Raw genomic sequence first — 19,655 nt, 5'->3', positions numbered from 1 at the left:
TAACGCCACTGTCGCCCCACTAACGCCACTGTCGCCCCACATCATTAAATTAAATTGTTCTGTTTTTACTTTGTTAGAACTAAATGTAGAATGTTTGATTTTGTATTTGTTTGAATTCACCAAATTAGCTTCATCACAATTTTATTTTGTGTTAAGGGAGATGGAGAGAGTGATGAGGGGATGATAGATGTGGTCTAGAAATGTACAGTACATGTGTGTGTATTACTGTAAGAGGAGATTTTTCAGAATGTTGGTGTCATGTTGGTTGATGGTGAACTCATATTAAAGCATTTAAATCATATGGAAATCTTGCTTCCACCAGTAGATTTGATATTTTTTCTGATTAATGATGTTTATTGTTATTCTTATTTTTCCAATTTTTTTTTACATTAATCACAGTTCAATCACGTAATTTACAGCTCTTTATTTACTATGGTTTATTCCACACTGCTTGGCTTTAACTGGTCCTTTAATTCTGCAGCTCAGATCTCACTTTGCAAAACCTCAATCTCTAAAGCAGTAAAGTTTTTCTTCTTTGTTTTTTCGATGCCATTTTGTGAATAAACACCATGTTACGAGCACTGGAAGTGGTATCACTGCATGGCACTATTGGGGTGGTAACTATGCAGATTTGCAATTCTCATAATAACCCCTCACGTGCCCCCTTACGCACTTGTGGACTGTATTATGTTTATGAAGATCCTTTGAGATCATTTTCAGAAGTTTAGGACATTTGTTGAATCTTATGTGGCCCATTTGTAGACGCTAACAATAAGAGAAAAAGTAAGAAGAATTTACCACAAGAATACAAAAATGTTGTTGCAAGAGTACAGAATAAGGCATGATCGTAGACTTAGATTTTATTTTTTCATTTTGTACACACAAGCGTAAACTAAAAGAAATTTCATTAACTACAGCTCTTTAGACTATTTCATTTTTTAAAGTGCAGTGTTGATAAGTTGAGCAGCAGTGATAAAAACATTTTGATGAAAAACAGTAATGTAAACATATGACTCTATAGTTACAGTTCTAACATTCAGGTTTTTTTTATAACCCTTTTTACATAACATTCAGCAGTCTAATGGCAGTGGGGAAGAAACTGTTTTGCTGGACCTGCATCGAATGCTTCAAAGTCTCTTACCAGAGGGCAGCAGGGAGAACAGTCTATGTTGGGGGTGTGATGGGACACACAGCGCTGGGATGAAATGTTTTTAATGTTGGTAAGAGGAGCCCCAATGTTCTTATCTCTCTTCTCACTTTCTTTCAGTCTGAGGCACTGCAGCCTCCACACCACACAATGAGACAACTGGTCAGAATGCTCTCTATGGTACTTCTGTAGAAGGTGGTGAGGATGGGTGGGGGCAGGTGGGATCTCCTAATCCTTTGCAAGAAGTACATGCGCTTTTGTTCCCTTTTGATCAGTGAGGTGGTGTTTACATTCCAGGCGAGGGTGTCTGTGATGTGCAGCCCCAGGAATTTGGTGCTGCTGACCATCTCTACAGCTGAGCTGTTGATGACCAGTGGAGCGTGGTTAGGCCGGTTGTTCCTGAAGTCCAAGATGATGTCCTTCGTCTTCTCCACGTTCAGGATCCGGCTGTTACTGTATCTCTGCACCAGTCCACCAGCTGCTTCACCTCCTCTGTGTAGTCCAGGCCATTGTGGTCTCTGATGAGGCCCACCACCGTGGTGTCGTCTTCAAACTTCACAATGTGATTGGTGGTGAACCTGGGGACGCAGTCATGTGTCGTCAGGCTTCTTTGGGACCGGAATAATGGTGGCAGACTTGAAGCATGCTGGCACTATGGATTGGTCCAGTGAGGTGTTAAAAAATGTCTGTGAGGACACCAGCCAGCTCCTTATACACCCACCCAGGTATGTTATCAGGCCCTCGGGCCTTCCTTGGTTTGACTCTCTTCAGAGTTTTCCTCACTTCAGCTACGTCCAGGCTTGGTGTCTCCTCTCCCTGGTGTGGAACAGCTTTCACTGCTGGAGTGCTATTTAGCGCTTCAAACCTTCCAGAGAAGTTGTTCAGTTTATTTAGGAAGTCAGCGTTTGCTGCATCTCCCGGGGGTAGGGTGTGTTGTAGTCCGTGATCATCCAAATGCCTTTCCACATCCTCCTGGTGTTGCTGTTGTCGTGGAATAGATCCTGGATCTTCTGGCTGTGTTTCTGCTTCGCTGATCTAATGCGTGGTTTAAGTTGGCACGCGCTGTTCTCAGTGCCTCTTTATCACCAGACTTGAAAGCTGAGTTCCGTGCTTTTAGCGATTTCCGAACCTCTCCATTCATCCAGAGTCGCTGGTAGGCCCGGGTGGTGATGTTTTTTTTGATGATGACGTCCTCAATGCATTTGTTAATGTAAGCTGACACAGTCATGTCAGGGGCTTATATGCAGGGATAAGCATGACTGAAAGATGAATAGAGTAGAGATGTAATGTAGAAAGCAAAGGCAGATATTCTTCATGTAAACTTCATTTAAATAACACATGCTATATTCTACATTTGCATATTTTTCTTCCAAGGATCTTTATGTCATCTAAAAATAATATTGAAATTCTCTTTGACATTTACCCTTTAAAGCCAAGTGTTTCACATTTGATACATGACTTTTTGAGACCTCTGCACTATCATTGGCATATTTTTGTTTCTTCAAAACCCTGACCTGAGATGAAATGAAATTAGACATATGTAGTGAACCGAAAATCTATGTCGTATGAAAAATTATGCTAATAAATTATCCAATTTAACTTGTACAAAATGAGTGTTTTTTTTTTCTTTTCACTTGTCAGAAAGTTCAATGACAACCATAATATGAAAAATCTGAATTTGCTGGAAAAGTATTTCATGTTCAATGCTTTAAAAGGTGTTGGCAGTTCTAATTAATAAATAGGGGGTTAGATTCTTGATCTGTAAGGATAAAATCTTTTTCTTAAAGCTTTTTTTAAATTTGTGTCTGCGTCTGAATGTTGCATTCTAAGCTAGATATTCCAACAAAATGCTATTATGCTGTCCTAATTATAATGAAGATTACAGATTCTTAGAATACAAATTCAGTTAAATGACTCACATACAGTACAGGGCAATGAATTTTACTTGAAATAAGACTGTCTGAATATTTAGAACAAGCATGCCCTTTCTGGGATTCTCTGTGAACTTTGGTGTACCTCAGCTCAACATCTTAAATGTGAGATGCAGCCAAGACATTTCCAGAGGGGCCACACTAAAATCAGCTGCTGTCAAATCAATATATGTCTGAGAATGATGGATTAATCCACATGTGAGCAGCTCTTCCTCAATAAAACAACACAGTGGTATTTGGCAGGCCCATGCAGACCCACCAGCCAGCTCTAGTGTCTCTATTTGCACAAGTTCAGGAACAGGCCGATTATCTACCCTGACATGCACCTTGTTATGTTGGTCTGGAGTATGGGTTGGGTCTGTTTCTTTAATTCATCAAGACAAGTGCAAACATTAAAAGCCAAGCACGGACTGTACTATGACTTGGCTCTGTGCACCTTAAGCAAGCCATCTTCTCGATAGGTCACAGGGCCGTCATACACTGTATTGTCATCCGTCTGCCACAGTGTCTCCTGGATTAAAGTGTAGCACTGAGCCTACGTCCATCTGACTATAAAGGTCTGCTGCACAGCCTGAATGTCAGTGGAAAGCTTGTCTCCAGTAGCTGCCAAGAAAGCTCTGGACAAATGTCACAACACCAGCAATGACAGCTTTCTCTAAGTGGTTGTTAAATAAAGATGTGGTGCCATGCACTTTAAATCAAGGTGCAAAGAATGAATTCATCAGAGTGCAATATGCAATTTCAGTCAGACTATCTGACATATTTTCACAAGTGGATAAGTCATTTGGGAAAAAATAGATTCATGTTATATTTTCTTTGGTTGAAAAAGTCCCCCACTAAGTATCAAACCAACTGAATGCAACTTTCTGAGTTAGCATAGAATCTAGCATATACTCAATAGAGGAGCATGCTGCACAGTTTTTTTCTTTCATTATCATTTCATATCATTTCATTCAATTCAGGACCACATGCTGTCTTTCACTTTTCCTGAACATCCTGCAGTTCACCACAGATCAAAATCTTTTAATTAAAAAGGACATCTTTGGCACAGCACATTTCCCAATGACGTGCCAACCTTTTTGAGCCAGTTGCCATCTGCCATCATAGCAATGTGGTTGATGCCTTATCCCTTGCAAGCTGTGTGAGCTGTGAGCCAGAAAGAGGGAAGTAGACAGTTGGAGAGAGAGAGAGAGAAAAAGAGAGAGGAGTTTGTCTGGTGCATCTGTATCAATGGGACCCCAAGTAACAAACACAAACTACACAAGAGGTCATTTAGGCTACATCCACACAGAGCCAAAGACGGTATATCCACATAGTGAAGGTTCAGAAAAAAGATAAAAACAGCACAAGCAGGCTGTAATACTTATGCCTGGCTTGTAAGGGGCATGTAAATGCTGTTATAGAGGTAAAGATTGTAAAACATGAGCAGAATGAAAAGAATAAATCTAGGAGGGAGAAAAGAGAAATTTCACTGACAGCAAGGTGCTCTACAAAAAGCTTTTTTTTTGAGTAAAATATTATTGTGTAATAGCCACAAAAAATAGTCTGCCATTGTTTTCTATGTTAGCACATGCGTGTTAAGGGAGAGGCAATTCTTACATTGACCGGCATAAGCAATCATGCAAACGCCAACTTTTCCCACTCACCTTTAAAATGTAATGTATTCACTGCTGATTTATCAGGACATAACCCCCATTCCAACCCCAGCCTGTATATGGGACCTTAATCCACCCTAAAGGAAATTTGGCAACAGGCACACCCATTGACCAACAGTGAGTAAAGAAAATAGACTCTATAAAACACGGTAAGAACTAAGAAAGGTATTGTACATGTTCCTAGCCTGATTTTTGTGTATTAAATAGAACACAATGATATTTTTGCTGCTGCTGTGAAGCAGTTGTTGGTGAGACCAATTCTGGTTTGAAGTTGTGTTGGGGGTGTATTAAAGAGTACCAGCTATTTTCTTTGATTCAAGCACAGTGTGCAACTCAAAGAGATACCTGTTGGAACTGTCTGTCAAACAAAAAAATAAAACATTTGTTTTTTAAAAGTGCTTGGGTACAAAGGCCATCAAACATCAAGCTGTCGGGGTTCTAACAACTCCAGTAAAATTACAATAAACTGAAGTAGGTGGGTAGATATCTTGAAAACAGGAAAACAAGTTAAGTGCCTGCAGAGTCAATAGCATTCCAATGAATGGTTTCATAAGTTGATTTTACATTTTTGAGAAGTTTTGTTGCTATATTTGCCCTGTTGGGGGCGAATCAAAGATAAGTTTGTAGGTGCAAACTTAAATTTCATGCAGAGAGTTGAGCATTAAATTTCACGGAGAAAGTGTTGGATTGTCTTTTTGAATGTAAAATAAAAGAAATATATAAACATTTGCACTATCACGTTGGAAGAGGAGAGGCCCAGCACCAAACTGTTCCCACAAAGTTGGAAGCATGGAATGGTCTAAAATGCTTTTGCATGCCGAAGTATTCAGAGGTCCTTTCACTGGAGCTAAGCTCCTGAAAAACAACCCCACACCATAATCCCCCCTCCATCAAATTTTACACTTTGTACAATGGTGTTAGACAAGCACTGTTCTCCTGGTAACCACCAAACCCAGACTCGTGCATCAGATTTCTAGATGGAAAGTGCGATCTGTCAATCCAAAGCACACATCTCTACATGTAGTCTTTTACTTGTCAACTCAACTGAATCTCCTTTTAATTACATTAACTGACTTCCTGCCTGACTGGAGAAGGCTTCACACCTTTGAATCAATTTGACTGTATGATCTGGTTGAACTGTAAAGTGCCTTGACATGTGGTGTGAATTGGCGCTATATAAATACACTGGATTGAATTCTCCAGTTTGACTTGATTGGTGCTGCAAGTGGCAAGAAAAGAATAGCAAGCTATTTTAGACAATAGCTAGCGTTTGGCACATCTGGGATGCTTTAGAAACATGCTAGAGCGCTATAGGTGGAGCATCAGAAAAGAAAATATTAGCATTACAAACACCAAAAGAATCATAAGAAACATTAACTGTCCTACAAACATCCACCACAACTTTTCTACTTCATCTCCAACAATAGAATATATTTTAAATGCTTCAAACCCCATCCATTAAAAGCAGCAACATTAGAAGACAGGTTGTAACCTGGCGCACAATAATGCAATCTATAGAACCCTCACCTTTTCTTTCAGGTACCTCCTTTAATCAATCAATAAAAAAATGAAAAATAAAGTGGAGCAAAAAAAAAAAAAAGTCAGCTCCTGGTTGTGCAAATTCCCCTGCTTACCTATTACAGTCTGTACTGTAATCATTGTCATAGGTACACTTAAACTATGAGGGAAAATTAGAAAAAATAACAGGACAGAATTGTAGAATTTTAAAGAATTAATTTATGAATTAATGTGTGTGTAAAATGTGTTGTTTCAAAAACAAAAGGTTACTTTCATACGTTGCAGCATACTCTATTATTGCAATGAAAGTGATGCAAGTTCTGGGATTTTTTCTCACCATTCTCCTGATCATTAGTTTCTCAATTATTTCTCACTCATTAATTCATTCCAGTTGTCAGTAGATTTGTAACCTCCCCTACACATATTTGTTTCTGTTTGTTCCCTGTTTGGCATCACAGTGTCTATCAAAGTTGTCTATCTGTGTCCTGGCTCTGATGGTGTTTGTCTGACTCACCTTCCTGAATTGATGAGACTTCCTGTGTGCATTATGGGTCCGACTCTATAGCATTTCCTGACAAAGAGTTTAGAGTTAAATGTATACTGCTGTTCTAATCTAGCAGTGTGTTGATAAAGATAAAATAGAAATCTCAGGGAAAATGAAAGAGACTACATGTATGCAAAATGGATGATGTCTCATAAAAGTTGACTAACAGCTCTGTAAGCACAATATCTATAGCTAAATGTGTAAAGATTAGAATAGCCTTGAAGCTTAATTCAAAATCATCTTCCAGTTTGTGCTTGAAAATTAGTGCATAATGAGATCAACGTTTTAACCGAAAGCCATCAGGGAAAACAAATCCCTCTGTGAAAATATCCTCCTCGCCTCCATCATCATGACTAAACATGCACAAAAGACTGGGCTGGCTTCCCATGAGTATGGAAAATGAGTGATAAGTGCTCTTAAAGCCTGAACTTTAAATCGTTCAAAAGGTCCAAATCCCTGCAATCTACTCTGAGCAGGTCCTAATGTGGCAGGACTTTGTTTTAAGTACATCCAGGATAAAATTCTTAATGGTCATCATAAACTGTAAGCCAGAGAGATCTTTCTCTTAATCCAGGATCGAGGTTCAGGAAACTGTTCAGTGCAAGATGAGTGAAATCCCATTTTATGGCGGGATATCTCTCCTATTTGGCTTTAGTGTATGCAGAGCTGTCGACTAGCAGAAATAATGTTTGGCTTGTGATTGTCAGTGCATCTTTCTGCTCCAAAGTAATGTGAAGAATTTAGGAAAAATGTGTTTAAAAATAACAATTTGAAAAGGAAAAAAACTTTGTTTACAATGTGAAATGCAACACACCAGACACTTAATGATGGATCATAGGGTCATCAATGTGCAATATACAACACATTCCATCATCGCAAATGTCAGAAAGAAAGATTTAGAGAATACCATATCATTAGATAAATAAATATATCTGGACACTTTGATCAACTGAAGAAGGTACAATTTAAATAGATACCTCAGATACATTAAGTTTATATTCATTCTGAGTGGATCCACTATTGTGACAAATTACTTTTAGAAATTAGTAGGAAAAAAGTGTGTGGTTTCCAACAATCGACTTATAAATGCATTCAAATTAAAAGCTTTGTGTTTTTTATTCTTTGTTAGCCTGCAATACCTGATACCAGTCTAAGTCTCTGAAGGGGGGGGGGGGGGGTTGTTAAAGGGAATTGTTGGCCTGGCTGAATAAACGAGGTCCTCCACTCTCCTGTACAGGAGCTGAGTCAGCGATAGTGGTGGGAAGGGATTAACTCAATTGCTGCATTGTATGTTTTTGAAAGCTGAAACCTGAGTCCACTTCTTTTGCTTAGGGTTGGTTTGTCTTTCTTAACATAGATGGCTTCCTTCACGCCCCTCTCAAACCACCTATTTTCTTAGGAGGATGGGAGGATTTAAAGGTTACTATGTGATAGCATGGTAACCTTTAGATCATCCCATCAATTAGGAAGCACACCAGCAGGCATTTCCAGCATTTTTTATTTTTTTTTTGTCAAACCATGGTACATAAGTTATTCTGATAACTTTTTGGAATATTTAGGATCAGAAAATTTTCAGTTATATTTAAAAGTAAAATATCCAGTCTAAATTCATGAAAGAAATAAAGGGAATTTATCCTTTCAAAGAATGAAGTCAAAATGTGTCCAGAAACTAACCAACTCTTGCCATCTAAGGCCTTTTCTTTGAGTATTTATGTTTTGGGATGAACAAGGTTGTAACAAACTGCAGAGGGAAAAGTATAATTAAGGCTTTGTTAATCCTTTTATCATAATATCACTATAAGATTTATGGTTTAGACAGAAGCTCATGAAACGTTTCAGCTGTGAAAGCATTTATGCCAGCATAATATGACTGCATAATTTTGAAGTTCCACCGTAATCATATCTGCATGTTAGTGTTTATGTTGCAAAGGATGATGCAGTTTCATCTATCAAAGATTCAAAATAGATTTTTTTTTAAATCGACCAACTAAATTAGTTTAACTTTACTACATTTTATTATGAGATAAATCATGTATCGGATAATTAACACTGTTCTGTTGGCTTATGCTGGTAGGAAAATGCTCGTCAAAGAAGACTGATCTTAAGTGTTAAAGGTAAGCATACCTTCGTCAGCATGATGGTGAAGTATTACCAATAATATACAAAAAAACATGTTATTTTTCACTATTTATGATAAAGATCTGATCAGTCTCATCAATGTGATGCATTGCATCTTACTCTAAGTCATAGATTTTTTGTTGTTTTTCGAAATGGAAAATTTCTCAATTTCTACTAAACTGAATTTGTGGCACTTTCAACTTTCAATGCAAGTTGCAATCCAATTGTTGCTATTTATAGGCTTCTGCTTGAGCAATTTGTTTAGATTTGAGTTTTATGGTTGGGATTTTCTTTAGTAGTTGAGGTTCTGCAGCAGGATCCTCTGTACATTAAGTGCACCTCTAGCCTGATCCTGTGATGCAGCACTGAACGCACCAATTGATCACATCAATCTAGAGCAAATTAGAAACAATGCAGCTTCTAAATACAGTACATTATTGAACCAGTTGTTGTAACTTCATCTTGCTCTTCCTGCTCTTCCACAACAGGTTCCTGGCAAAGCCGAAGTTTGTAAGCGCTTCAGTGCAGAGGCAGAGAGAATGGGCTGTTTGTGAATGAAAGCTAAGGTTAGCTGTATGTTCAGCTAGAGGCTTGTTCCCTGGTGAGAGCACTGATACCATTTCTTAATCAAAGTGATGCTGGAGTTGTCTTTCCCACAGGGGAAGGACCTGAATGCAGACTTAAGAAACTTTTAGTCTTTCAATCAGTAACTTTTTATTTTCATGTCCACCACTGACAATCAAGGGACAAAGACTCAATTCTTCTGGTTAACAGGATCATTTCATGTCAGCCAACTTCCCATACTGAGTTTGCTGGCTGTCCACCTTTCTAACAATCTCTTACAGTACCACACGCTTCTTGGCACCACCTAAAAAATTGATGCGAAGGCACTTGATCCAGAATGGCAGAGGCTTTGATTTATAGATAGTTGCTAAGAGTAGAGCTGTCCAGTTTAAATCATATTTCTCTTTTTTTTTGCCACTGTACTTAAGAATAATAGTAACACTGTGGAAAGATAAAAATAAATAATAAATCAATAACTAGCAAAAAAAAAAAAAAAACACAAAATAGAGACAACTGCATTTTAGAGATCCTTACAGCAGAGGTTTGGTAAGAATCAAATATTCAATATTAATATTAAGGTTATCACATAAACTAATGCTACTACAGATAGGGATAATCATGCATTAATATGAAGGATTCAAACAGCTTTATAAACTAACAACCACAAGTGTCTTTAGTCTGAATTAAATATAACCCTTTCTATAAAATATGCAGTGAACTTATTTTTGTCAGAATTTTGAAAGTTTAATTTGGACTATGCAGTTTGAGAGTTTAACAAGATACCTTTTGCTCAATTGGCCTTTATTAAAGATTCATGCAATCCTATGTATCCACTTGTGCTTCTAAGACTAAAAGTCTTAAATTAATCCATCAGCTTTCTTCCCTCTGAAACATCTTGCTGTGTTCAGCTGAAATTTTTTTCCAACAACATAAAATAAGTTCTTTATCAAATTGTGCGCATCTAATTTAACTAGTTCGCCCTCTCACTCCACTGCAATCAACAGTGAGCATGGAGTCAAGAGGCAGTTAGAAATTAATATATATATAAAAAAAGTTCCAATTTAGTTTTTTAAGATAAGAAGATAATAGATACTTTTCAGACAAGTCAGGAAAAAAGCATGCTAAAAGCTTCTAAAGACATGGGAGGGGTGGGGGTCCAAAACATGCTGCGAGAGCTTCTCTAAAATTGCTGATCAATGGCCAAGTCAAATCAACTAGAAAAACTGATGCTAGGAATTAGTTTAGCAGCCAGAGGATGACCCCCATGCACTCCCACCCAGTAATAGAAGACTATGGATGCTGCAATCACGATTTTTCAGAAAAACAGAAAATCAAATAAATATCAACATTAAATATATCAAATAATGTCAACTAAAAATGAAACTTTAAAAGTCAAATGCAGGCTGCATTTAAATAAACAATCATAAGTTACTAAATTAAGACTAGCTGAGAGGATGTTTAATTGTTTTGTGCATGTCCAAAATTGGAGCACTGTTATTTTTCTTCTGACCAAGTGGAATGATACTGCAGAAAATGGAAAAGACGGGGAGGAGCTTTAAACATTACGCTCACAGAGCTTCAATTGATCTGAGATCTGGGGAATGTGGCAGCCTCTTTAACACCTCAAATATGTTGACGTGAGGTGTTATCTTTATAAAAGGGGGTATAGCAATTTTAAATAGTGCTTCTGTGAGATAAATTGCAGTATACTTTAGTATCAGCTTATCAGAAGAACCTTTTACATATGCAGGAAATTTAGCAGTAGTATCCTGTCTATTGGATGACCCTCAAGGTTTTGTGTAGCTGATTCCCCCCTGCTCTTTATATCAAATACATACAATAATTGCTACTACGGCATACCCTACAAGACTTAACTACAGTTTTAAGAATATCCTACGCAGTTATCTAGTCATTAGAATTTGACCCATTGCAATCTTTGGTAACTTTTCAATTTTTTCAGCTAAAACATGAACTATGAATACGAAATGCATAGCTGGTTCAGCAACCTACCAGTAAGAGACAAAAATAAGACAAAAACAGTCGGAACAGTGGCCAGACAAATCAATGAAACTGAAAGAGATAAAGGCAGCCAGTGAAAATCTGGAAACAACAGTTGGAAAAAAAATTATTTAATTTGTCAGGCCAATATTCAGACCAATTACCTCCACCAAGGAGGTAATGTTTTCAGTGGCATTGATTTTTTATTTATCAAGATAACACAATAGGTAATGGGCAAATTGTAGTATTTTTATTTTACTTTCATTTTTTAAACCACAGGTGTGGCAGCACATATTAGAAACTGTCTTGGCTGGGATTTGGATCAAGACTCAGATTAGGGTCGTTTTTAAAGAATTTCTTAACATTGTTACAAGGAGAAATGTGCTTCTTGGTGAAAATCCGTACTCTCCCATTCTTTTAAGCTGAAGACTCCTAGTCTGCCTGTTTTTAAAACGATCTTCAGGCTAATATTTTATGCCTAAAATTATTAGTGTTTTGTTGTCTTGTTTCCATGTGCATGTATGTTTTGACTCAAAAAATCGGCAGCACATATTAGGGTAGCTTAGACTGACCTGTATCATTTGATCATTACATCTGAATGTATGCAATGTTTGCTGTAACGTAAAGTGTCTATGTATTTTTTTATGTTCTATTCCTGGCTGAAATATACATTCCTCTAAATGGATAAAAATAAAATTATTTGGATATTCTGGTTCTGAAAATGCTGCCTTGCTTCATAATGCAGTACGTCATACCTCATATGAGCCATGGTTAAGAGATTCTCAGTGTTTTAAATGCACTTCCCCCATCAATGGTCATTAATTCATGCCTGTTTGCTGTAAATACGTAAGCAGCTCTAGACATATAAAATATAAAATGTCAGGAATTTGCTTCTTCTTTTTTTAAATGAGTTTTTTGTAGAAACAGAATCAAATTGGATATGCACTTTAATCTCCTTTTTACAAAGCTTTGCTCTCTGCGAGTAATTCTTAGGTTTGTAGAGCAAATTGTGTGGAAATAATCACACATATAGAAGATATAAAGCTTTAAAAAATGTATATCTTCCTAATTAAATGAAAACAAATTTTAAAGGACTGTGATATAAAGAGCAAAGAGGAAAAAAAGAGAGAGAGATATAGTTTAGGATCTGCTCTTTATGCAACTAAACAATAATAGAGCATTTAAATACATCAGGGTCTTTGTAAACCACCAAACTCGACAACTGAAAACATGTTCCTGTTTAGTACAAGCTGTTCTTGGAATCATATTTCAGCATTATCCGCTTCAGCTGGTTGCTTGCGGGGATGCTTTTATTGCTTGTTTTGTTATTTTGTATCATTATTCTTAGATGGTATGTATTAAATTCGTAGAAAGACAAACAGATTTGAATTTCCAGCGCTGGCCACTTGTCAAACAGCAGGTGTTGTTTTTCTATGACAATTTCAATTAACTGTTAATTCTTATCACTACGATTCACACATTGTTACCACTAAGATATTTCTGAATGATATATATAATTAATATATAGCTGAAGCCAAAATAAGGTTGCAAGAAACCTTTATTCGAAATTAGTAATTGCATCGTTACTGTAGAAAAATACTTCCACACTTTTATGTAATACCAAAGCAATTTAAATGAAAATAAATTAAATTAAACTACAATCCAAATTTTCCTTCCTCACCTTGGCAACCCTGTTGGCAACCTCGCGACCCACCATTAGCCCCTGGACAAACGTCCGTGCAGCAATAAATGCTTTGGTGACCTGAGCCTTCAGTTTTCTGGGCACATCTCCAAAGGGCTTTAGCTGGTCTGTGTATTTGGTGACACATTCCAGGTAGTCGTCTGTAAAGTGATACTGGGAGTTGAGCAACTGGAACATGCGTTCCAACAGCCTGGACCAGAAGTCATTCAGCATCTCCTCCAAGTTGACGTTGCCCCCAGTGTAATAGCGCTTTAGTTCAGTGAAGAGGTCCTGGAACACCTCAGAGTTCTGCATATACAGCTTCCCGTATGTCTTTGTGAACATACTGTTGAGAGATTTTTCAGAGTTGTCCAGCAGCTCCAGGAAAAACTCTAGATGGGAGAAGGGTTTGGGAAAAGGGGGTAGAGACAGAAAAGGCATTTAACTTATCAATCAGATATTTACATCACCCATTTTCATGACAGACTTTTAAATAGAAGTATGAGTAGAAGCTACTAAAACTACCTTTCTTACCTATCATTTCACTTAATGGTGATTTTATGATCCCATCTGCATCTCTATAGTGGCAATTTAAAGCAGCCAAATATAGGTACTAGATTATGTGAAAGTCAGTTCAGAGCATTAATAATTTAATAGCTGAAATAATGGGCCACAAGAACCATGAATGATTAATGTACAGGTTCTGATTGCACACTGTAACAAAATATTCATAAGTTTTGGATGCAGACACTAGTATACATTATCCTTCCTGGGCACCGAACCATTGTTCCCAAATGGAATAGTTAAGCGCTGCACCACTTTTTTTGTGACTGATCTTAATTGCTCAGAGAGACCAGTATGACATTTTATTGATATAGAAGTCAATTTGCTTTGTTTTAATCATTAGAGTGGCCAGAGGTTTAGACTTAATAAAATACTTTTAAGACATCCTTCCTTCTTCTGAAAATTGAATAGGTAAAACAGGACTTTGAATAAGACTTTTTGTCAAGAACCTTCTCAACAAGAACCCTAAAAATAAGATCTGGTAAATTTGTGGGGCAAACTCAATGCAGCACTGCTAAAACATTTCTTTGAGCATTGCACGTATTTGCGAAAGTCCTGTTAAAAAATGGAAAAATACCTAACTAAAATATGACATAAACAAACATAGCAAAATGTATCTAAGCATTTTTATGTTTAAAATAAGTACAAGCAACACATATGAACTGAGAACCTTCAAAACACCATATACAGGGGCTGTATATATATGTATATATATATATATATATATATATATGTGTGTGTGTGTGTGTGTGTGTGTGTGTGTGTGTGTTATATGGTCATGGTAACATGCTTTCTACAAGCCTGTTCAAGTTTTATCTCTGATTTTTCAGTGGTCTTATTTCCATTTTTGTGTTCTAGTTATTTTTGATTGTATTTGAGTTCTTAGATATATCTTCTTTGCCCTCTTATGTCAGTCTCCTTTTCCCCAGCTCCCTTCTTGCCTCTGTTCACACCTGCTCCTAATCTGCTAATTAGCTTGGTCTTTGTTTTTCTCTCCCATATATTCTCCTCCTGTTCTCCTGTCCTTTGCTGGTTTGTCATAATTTCTTTGTCCCTGTGTTTTAAGTATTTCTGGTTCTCTATTTTATTTGGATTCTGAGGATTTATGTTTTTAGATTTTTTCTTCTGTTACACTTTTGTTATTAAACCTTCAAGTAACCACCTTAAGCTTTTGTGTCTGCATTTGGGTCCTGTCAAACCTCCACCCCCACTTGACAGTGGCTGGTTTGTACTGTCTAAACTGTCTAAATAGTGGCAAGGCAACCTCTCAGTTTTTGTTAGCTCTTTGAAACATTTCTGTGCTCTGCTGCTTCATCTCCAGTGAGGTAAGAGCCCGTTTCCCAAACATTTGTGATGCCTCCTGCTAACATGATTAAAATGATCTAAAAAGAAAAATTAATAAAAAAAATATGTAATCCATTCCTCTGTAATACTGTCATATAAAAATGTTTACAAGGGTTTATGTATATAGAAAAAAGAAGAATAAGTCTTAAGCCCAGTTAAATAGATCTTAGCCGTTAAATTTGTTTTAATTGAACCAATGTGCCCTACTGTAGGTTTTTTTTGTCTACAAGAGGTTTTGCTATGCAGTTATAAAAAATCATGATGATCATGAATCAAGTGTTCCCTGCAAAACATAACCAAAAACATCACATTTGCCACTAATTTCCATTGTAATATCTGATACTAATCTAATTCTGAGTGCCTTTAAGCAACAAACATGCAAACATACAAAAATGCAGGTCATTGTAGGTACCTTGAGTGATCCATTGTTAGATCTAAAAAAATATCGCAATCAGTAAGATTCAGCAGAGAACTACCGGTAATTGCATTTTCTGCTCTATGCCACAAAGCACAGTCACAGCCTCCACGTCTTACTAGCACCATCACCAAGGTTCTTAAGGTTTAACAACATCCTAGTCAAACTATATACTTTGTTTTTAAAAACGAATTGGGATCATTTATCCTAAATAACCTTAGATTTAGACATTAATATTGCTCAGGGATGACAATCCAATTCAAACACTAGCAAATATAACATTTCATTTCACATCTGCCTAAGTTGCTTTCTTCCATATGAGCACTTGCACTCTTGAGTATTAAATCAGCAAACAAAGAGAAAAATATGAAGGAAAAAAAAAGGGAATTAACAAGGGAGTCTCACTGAAGCCTGGCTAATAGGATCCCATGTTCCTAAGCACAATAGCGTAAATGTTGGGAAGATCATAACACATTTCTTGAAGCACAAAAGTCAAACATTCCCCCACCCCTCCTTGTAAACAAACATGCTGCAAATGTTCCACGTGCCAAGCTTGCTAATAAACCATCAGAGGAGCCTTCTCCTGGCTGCCTGGCGGATATTTCTTAGCTCTGTAAATAATGTCAGTCTTGAACTAAAATGTTGGAAATGTCTGATTTAATACATTGCACGATCAAAATATATATATAAAATAAATTAATTTAATATAGCATTGATTAGCTGTGATTTACTTAATTTCATTATGGCAGAATTATTTTTTTCTAATGTAAATTTCCCCTATTGGGCATTAATAAAGTGTCTGTCTGTCTGTCTGTATCTATCTGATTAACAGCACACATCTAATTGTTTGTGTTTCTAAGCAAATTAACTAAATGATATTAGGTATTCAACAAAAGTGATAACCTTCAGATTTTTGTAAAAATGTTATTTTATCTATTTACCGGACAACGTAACATACAAAACTTTTATGCAATGTAAAATGGTTAGCGTACAGTTTTTATAGTAATTTAATTTTTGTCCCTCAAAATTTAATAAACAGCGGTTTAAACCACTGTTAACAAAAGTAAATAAAGCCCCAAGTGAAAATATCAGTTTGTGTCCAATGAGTCCATAATTTTTTGGGCCACCATATTTTGCCAGCAGTGGGTTAACTCTCCTAGGCATGGTTTTTACTAGCGCCTCACGAGTTACCCCTGAAATCTTCTTTTAACCCTACATGATGATATCACACAGATGATTGATATTAGAGACTTTGCAAATCTTTTTATTTATATTTGGTGTTAAATATGTGCTCCATCTGACAAAATGTGGTATTTAATTTTTTTTTTTTAAGCAAGTGTGTTTGATTTTTTTGAGGAAATGTTTAAATGACCCACAGACCACATCAAAGGAAATAATCCAATGCTCTCTGCAAGCTTTGGTGCAAATAAGTCTAAATATTTAAGTGTGACTTTTCTTGTCATTTTCTATACAGCCATAAACACTAGGTTTGAATGACTAAGCATTATGTGTATGAAAGTGTACAAAAAATAAATATATATATATATATATATATATATATATATATATATATATATATATATATATATATATATATATATATATATATTATTGTGGCCCCACACATTTAAATTTGACAAATCCAGCCTTCATTCACATGACTGTTAAGAATATGATAACATCAGCATATAAATATTCCTTTTGATCCCGTTTTATTTTGTCTCCCTTCTCTTTTCTCACAGCTGGAATAGTGTAACATGTCCCACACCTACAATTGCATAGGGACCATTCCCCAGTCATTGATACTTCTTTCTTTGCAGCTGAATGACCTGCCATTACACCAACATAGCTTTAAATATTAAGAGCCCGCAGGGCCTTTTCATTTCAATTTTTCAATTAGATCTGAATCAAGGACATGTAACCCGCTGTGTATTGCGAACGAAAAATTCCATCCTTGTTACTATGTAAATGGCTCTAAAGACAGGCATGAAACGTGATATCACATGGGCTCATTGGCTCTTGAAGGGTTTATGTGTAATGTGATGTTCTGTTAAAAATAAAGATTTTTTTTTCTATTTTGCTGAAAATAAAATATTAAAGAGAACAAGAGTTTGTGCATTTAAAGGATAATTGTGGTTTATCAACTGTTTTAAAACCAAAAATCTAGTATTAAAATGCAAAATCTGTAAAGGCAACCCTCTGCTGAAAGGGTTTCTTTTGAGATTATAAATAGTTACTAACCAATGTCAAACTACACTGAATTCTTATGGGCACTCAGTGTAAAAAAATATATTGTCTTATCTGCATCACTGTTTGGTATTTTTTTCCTTCTTGTTTTTGTTCAATGATATCTACCTGGAAAAAAGACAGTGCTGATTGTTTCAAATAGTGGTTAAAGCCAACTAATGTTTAAAGATTTTGCTTTCTACAAGCCAAAGTTTGTTAGGGAATTATCACTGAGGAGTTTTGGCAATGGAGAACATTCAGCTCCTCAGCCTTCTGGGTGTTGATAGTTGGAAATGTCTCAATACAGGGCTTAAAACACTGATAATATATTAGAAACAATTATTCCCTGCCCTAAATCTCCTGGGAAAATAAAGATACACAAATCAAAAGTTGGAAATAGGGTAATTAAACTGTATTATATGAATAACACAGCTAAGGGTATTTGAATAAGAAGATTTACTTTTGGACTTAGATTATGTGAAACAAACAACATTCTTTCTCTGCAAATCTGCCTCTAAGGAAGCAAAGACAAAGCAAAATGTTGGTTGGAAAACATCCTAGTCATGCAATTTTGATTTATCCAAACTGACAACTAAAAAGGACTCATAAGGCATTGCACTGAAAAGTTTTCACTTCTAACCCAATGCAAAAAGAAAATGCTTAATTATGAAATTAGCTTGATGCATGTATTATAGCACATAATCTCAGCACATAATGGAAGAAAAAAAGGGAAAGCAAATTGTTGTATTATAGCACATAATCTCAGCACATAATGGTAGAAAAAAAGGGAAAGCAAATTGTTGTAGAAAAATACCTTAACCCTAAAATTGTTTTCCACCATTCGTTTGGCACAATATACCCAAAGCAATTCAACAGAAAGTCTAAAGAAATAACTGAATCTGCTGGGTTCCTCTATTTCCCACAGCTTTTTTTAGGTATGCCTACAAATTCTCGGTCAGATTTTGTTTTCTATGAGAGCAGGGCCTAAGTCCAGTTCTCGTGAGCTACCATCCCACAATTCTCTTTTCCAACTGAATCTAAAAGTTGAAGTCACTCAGCATAACACTCAGCTCTGCACAGGCTTGGAAAACAGTTTTGGGAGTTTGTAAACCTCAGTAATGTGTTAGTCAAGAGATTTCTTATTTGTTATTCCCACCATATATAAAGAAGGACTACAATTTACTGCTGTAAGTGCATGTGACAGCATCGTGCACATTTACATGAAGGTGGGGCAGGTAACAATGACATGCAACTGCTTAGAGCACAAAGGAGAGATGATGGTAGAAAGCTTCTTATTCAATGATGGCGTCCCTACAGAAAAAAAACAAAAACAAAAAAACACTGAAAGCTGAATTATTCTGTGTTTGCCCAATATGTGCGGGAAGCCGGGAACAAAGACTTTATCAACATCAGTAGACTGACAGTTGGCATACCTGTTAAGTTTTGGATTTGAAAACTAGGGACATTTTCCGACATCCGTTACGAACCATCTGAGAGGAATTTTATCAATGGCACAAATACATACTCTTTGAGGGGTATGCAGACCCCCACAGCCCCACAAATTGGGTCTTTCTGTCAGTGTTTTTGTGTTCTTAACCACTAAATCATATTTCAAAACAAGCATTATGTAATTGGTTTGAATAAATTACACATCTTGCCAATGTTTTCATTATAAAAACTCTTTACTGTAGGAATCACTTCCATCTAGTATTTAATCAACCTGCTTCCTTTCCCTGTTTATTACTCTTCTTCCCTTATTTCTGTCCTTCTCCATCCTCACACCTGAGTCACATGAACTTTGTTAGATATTGCAGCCTTAATGCATTCTGGTCAGTATCGGAATGATGGCATACATTATCAAATGCAGTATGGTACTATGTGGAACTAATTTACACATTTTAGACACATTTCTAGGCTTCTGGTTTAGTTAATCACAGCCATACCACATAC

At 36.4% G+C, this 19,655-nt stretch overlaps 1 protein-coding gene across 2 annotated transcripts in view; it reads right to left on the bottom strand.

Moving 5' to 3' along the window:
- LOC107091297 (glypican-6-like) overlaps positions 1-19,655 on the bottom strand; it is a 188,056-nt gene that overhangs the window by 78,670 nt on the left and 89,731 nt on the right. For both annotated transcript variants that reach the window (XM_015385134.1, XM_015385143.1), the window contains exon 4: positions 13,157-13,548. In XM_015385134.1, the coding sequence (XP_015240620.1) occupies positions 13,157-13,548 (392 nt within the window). The remainder of the gene's footprint in view (positions 1-13,156; positions 13,549-19,655) is intronic.

This window comes from Cyprinodon variegatus, unplaced genomic scaffold (assembly GCF_000732505.1).
Source record: "Cyprinodon variegatus isolate N-32 unplaced genomic scaffold, C_variegatus-1.0 Scaffold15, whole genome shotgun sequence".
Taxonomy (NCBI): Eukaryota; Metazoa; Chordata; class Actinopteri; order Cyprinodontiformes; family Cyprinodontidae; genus Cyprinodon; species Cyprinodon variegatus.
The sequence above is the reverse complement of the archived record's forward strand: the minus strand, read 5'-3'. Positions and strand labels throughout refer to the sequence as shown.